General features: G+C 43.5%; 1 protein-coding gene across 1 annotated transcript; it reads left to right on the forward strand.

Moving 5' to 3' along the window:
• LOC311249381 (C-C chemokine receptor type 9-like) lies at window positions 1-2,636 on the forward strand. The gene is made up of 3 exons (XM_084340385.1): window positions 1-181; window positions 341-399; window positions 1,174-2,636. Exons 2-3 carry the CDS (start codon window positions 346-348, stop codon window positions 2,221-2,223), a joined length of 1,104 nt encoding a protein of 367 aa, XP_084196511.1. The 5' UTR covers window positions 1-181; window positions 341-345; the 3' UTR covers window positions 2,224-2,636.
• The last annotated feature ends 1,658 nt before the right edge of the window (window positions 2,637-4,294 follow it).

Consider the following 4,294-nt stretch of genomic DNA (forward strand, 5'->3'; position numbering starts at 1 on the left):
TACAGCACAATGGATCGTGAGCTCTGCTTGGTCTTCAGACAGAGACATAGTGATATACATCAGCACGTGATCCTGTGGTTAAAGGGAAACCATATAAGCAAGCGAAGATGAGTGTGTTTGTTCCAAGTTACCAGACAAACACAACAGAACTGTGACTGAGAGGCTTATCATCGCTGAGCAGGTGAGGGATTTGTTGCACTGCTGTAAATTTGTACAGAGCATTTTCTTAACATTCAACTTAGATTTTCCACTTCAGTTTAATTTTTCGTTTTTCTCTTTTTGACAAAGTTACAAGACCATGGCATGTTTTCTTACATTAATATCCTCTTGTTCTTTGTAGATATCATGGATGAGACATTTCCAACGTTAATGACCACAGAAAGTGACTATTATTCAACTGTAAGTATCTATTTTGGATAATTATCTGAAGCAATGACAATAGTGAACAATTAACAGGTAATACAGAAAATACTGATTATTGAGTAGATTAGAAATGCTGGAGTAACCAAACAGTCTACACACTTTTTAGTGCATGTGTGTAATGTTGCAGTATTTTAAGTATGATTTTAAAGAATACACATGGTAAAACTTAAAACTCTGTGTGCTGTGTGAACGAAACCATGTCAGTGCTCTTTATTAAATACATTTTGTGTTCCCTTGCACTATGAGTATGCTTTTGATGTCATGCTCCGGGTACAGTAGATTTATCTGAAACAGACATCTGTCGCCAACTCAAATGTGACATTTGTGTCAGCATCACATTTTCCATTGTTTATCTTTGCTCTACATCTAAACTCGGTGCTTCTGGGGTACTGGGTTCTGTTGCGGGCCCCCTCTCTGTAGCCCCTAAGGATCATTTTACCCCCTCAGGGCTTGGATTGCAGCAGGAAGTTGTGCAGTGGTGTGGTTTTCTCCTTCGCAGACACAACACCTGCACCTGACAGCAGTTTTTTGCGCGCTCTGGTTAGCTTGTACGTCACAGACAGCGTTTGATGTAATGTAGCTGTTCTCCCCACTGGAACCGAGCTATGCTATGAAACCCTGACAGCAGTTAGAGAGTTGGGTAACAGGGACAGAAAGAAAAAGAAACTGACAGGAAATGAAAAGAGAGACAAAAAAGGGCAGTGCATGTTACACGTTAACCTCACCAGATGATCTGTGTTTTGATTGCAGGACAGTACTGACTTCACAGAAGACTATGACATAGGGCCAACTGATGGCATGTGCAGCAGGAGCTGGGTGAGGGAGTTTCGCGGGCAGTACGAACCCCCTCTCTTCTGGATCATCTTCATCCTTGGCGCCATGGGCAACCTGCTGGTGGTTTGGATCTACACCAGGGTGCGGAACCGCCTGAAAACAATGACCGATGTGTACCTTCTAAACCTGGCCGTGGCTGACCTCCTCTTCCTGTGCATGTTGCCCTTCTGGGCCGTCGATGCCATCAAAGGCTGGGACTTCGGCACTGGTCTCTGCAAAGTGGTGTCCGCTACCTATAAAATCAACTTCTTCAGCAGCATGTTTCTGCTCACCTGCATCAGCGTGGACCGCTACATTGCTATTGTACAAGTCACCAAAGCCCACAACCTGAAGAAAAAGCGGCTGTTCTACAGCAAACTTGCCTGCCTGGGTGTCTGGTTGCTCTCCGCTCTCCTGGCCCTCCCTGAGTTCATCTTCGCCCAAGTGAAGACAGCCGACAAAGGGCCATCTTTCTGCACTCTGGTCTACTGGAACAATGTAAACAACCGGACTAAGATCCTGGTGCTGTCCCTGCAGATCTGCATGGGCTTCTGCCTTCCTCTAATAGTCATGTTCTTCTGCTACTCTGTCATCATCCGCACACTTCTGCAGGCCAGGAGCTTTGAAAAGCACAAGGCCCTACGTGTCATCTTCGCTGTGGTGTTTGTGTTTGTTGTCTCTCAGCTGCCTTTTAATAGTCTGCTCATAGTGGAGGCCACGCAGGCAGCTAATACCACCATCACCGACTGTAAAACTGTGACTGGTTTTGATATAGCTGGACAGATTGCCAAGACCCTGGCGTTCACTCACGCCTGCCTGAACCCGCTCCTGTACGTCTTCATTGGTGTCCGGTTCAGACAAGACCTACTGAAGATTTTGAGGTGTGCTGGTGGTCTGGGCAAAGCAGGGCTCATTAAAACACAGTCAGTTCCCAAACGTCCCTCTGTCATGTCAGACACTGAGACCACCCCTGCCCTTTCCATATAAACGTATGTTTCCTTAAAGGTCCACTTTGAAAGAAAGTTGATTTTTGAGTCCGAACTTTGGAAACCCAAAGCGTCACATCAACTTTCTTCAAAAGTGGTCCTTTAAAATCCTGAACCTGAGAACTGAGCCTCGATCACCATGATCATATCTTACATATGGTTCTCCAAGCATTACCTGCTACTAGCATAGCAACAAATCACATTTTCAACTTGCAAGCAAAAAAGTCTTTACAGTCTATATTCATTACATTCATATTATGACAGTAAAAAACACAGTTTTTCTGGAATAACTATACACTGTACATTACTGTAAATACTGTTTTTTTTTAAGTGTTTTTACATTTGTTCCATCATGTAGTTCTCGTGTGCTGCTGTAACTAGAAAGAAAAACTGTAATTTTTGATTTTTCTGATACAAAAAATAAAAAATGGGAAAAACCTAAAGCATTCTGCAGGCTTCTTTACTGCTCTTCTGTCCCCATAGCAGACAAACACGAGGGAAGGGAGGGAAGTGCAACAGTAATTGCAAGTACATTTACTTTAAATGATGATAAAAGTGCTGAGATCAACAGTTTTATATCTTGGGGAAAGTATTTGTGTGTTTTCACTGGTCTAACGTACGACGTGTGGTAGGAAATCCGCTTAAATGTGGCCAACTCAATCTCGATCTGACGAGACATCCCCCTGTCTGTGCCATCGTCTCTTAACTGTTGAACCAGGTCTACGTTTGGCTATGACTTGGCAGTTTCACAGTGGATGGCATGCCAACGGATATTTGTTTAAAATGGCAAGTTTCTCACACTGGCCTTACAGCGGCTGCAGCCCAGACAGGTGGCAGACAGACAGACAAGTGTCACAGCCTCAATAACTTCCGATGGGCAGCCACAACTTTCAGAGCACGAGCTTTCAGTTGTATTGCAAAAAGCAACACATCGAATCCACTTCTGATTGCAACGCAATCTGCACGAAATCCAATGCAAGCTCCTGCAGGAGAGTTGTCTTCGCTTGTGTGGCCCGTGAACTTAAAAGCTGAGAACATCAAAGCCATGCTAGTCTAAATGGCGCGCTCGCCTGCTTTCCACTCCTCTCATATAGGTGAGCTGTGGGCGATGAATCTGTGTCGAATAATCGCAGCATCATAACACCTCTGCACAGAAACAACTTCAATCAATCTGACATAAATCTGAAATAAGGAAATTCAAAGATTCAAAGCTGAGGTTTGAGGTTGGCAGCATGAGTTGTTCTGTCTGTGTTATCTCCACAAAGCCAAATCAACTCCATGTTTACACATTAAAAGGTCAAAAAGAAGCAAATGTGTTGGGTTTAGATGTTCGGTTTGGCTGTGAAGTTGGTTTAGTGCGTGACAACTACAAGATGTTATCAAATGTTATTGCATATCTACTGACACATCGAAGGACAAGGGGGAAGAAACAGATGGAGGAAGAAAACACGAGAAACGAAGTACACGTTAGCTACAGCCTGGCACATTTACTGTACAAAAAACACAACCTGGGATGTTATTGTGGCCACTGAGGTTGGCACCAGACGTCTGCAGTGTACCTGCTGAGCTCAGGTGAGACCACATCGTATTTCTCTCTCGCACAACAGGAAACCGTCAACCAGGTGAAAAGAACAACATGCCCAAAAACAGAGCTGAGGCCTCGTGATGGATGTCCTTGGGGACCCAGACAAATCTGACTTTGTCTTAACTGGAGAGCACTAATGGCAATATTATCACTCAGTACATCTTTATCACACATAGGTTATCACATAAGCTAGCTTTATGAATCTTTGTGAATGCACCGTGTGGCCTACATAGGGAAGATCCCTAAGTTACTGCGCTGCGGAGATGTGCTCCTCATGCTCCTTTAAAAAAGAGGAACTGCAAAGAAATGAGTCATATTCTATTGCAAAATGCAAATCATCTTCTTGTTTTTTTCAACTGATGTAAGTAAAAAGATTATTTGCGGTCTGTATTGGGTGAGAAAACCAGACCGAAACTGAACTAGTTCGACACCTAAATAAAATCAGTATAAAAACAAGGTTGACAAAATAACATTGACACCTTACAAT

The sequence above is a fragment of the Pagrus pagrus genome (genome assembly GCF_965226575.1).
Source record: "Pagrus pagrus genome assembly, chromosome: 20".
Lineage (NCBI taxonomy): Eukaryota > Metazoa > Chordata > Actinopteri > Spariformes > Sparidae > Pagrus > Pagrus pagrus.

Bases quoted from the DNA above. Each gene is read 5' to 3' on its own strand.
- LOC311249381 (XM_084340385.1), top strand. From the start codon at position 346: ATGGATGAGACATTTCCAACGTTAATGACCACAGAAAGTGACTATTAT. The intron at 400-1,173 runs GTAAGTATCTAT...TTTTGATTGCAG, and splicing joins AAAGTGACTATTATTCAACT to GACAGTACTGACTTCACAGA.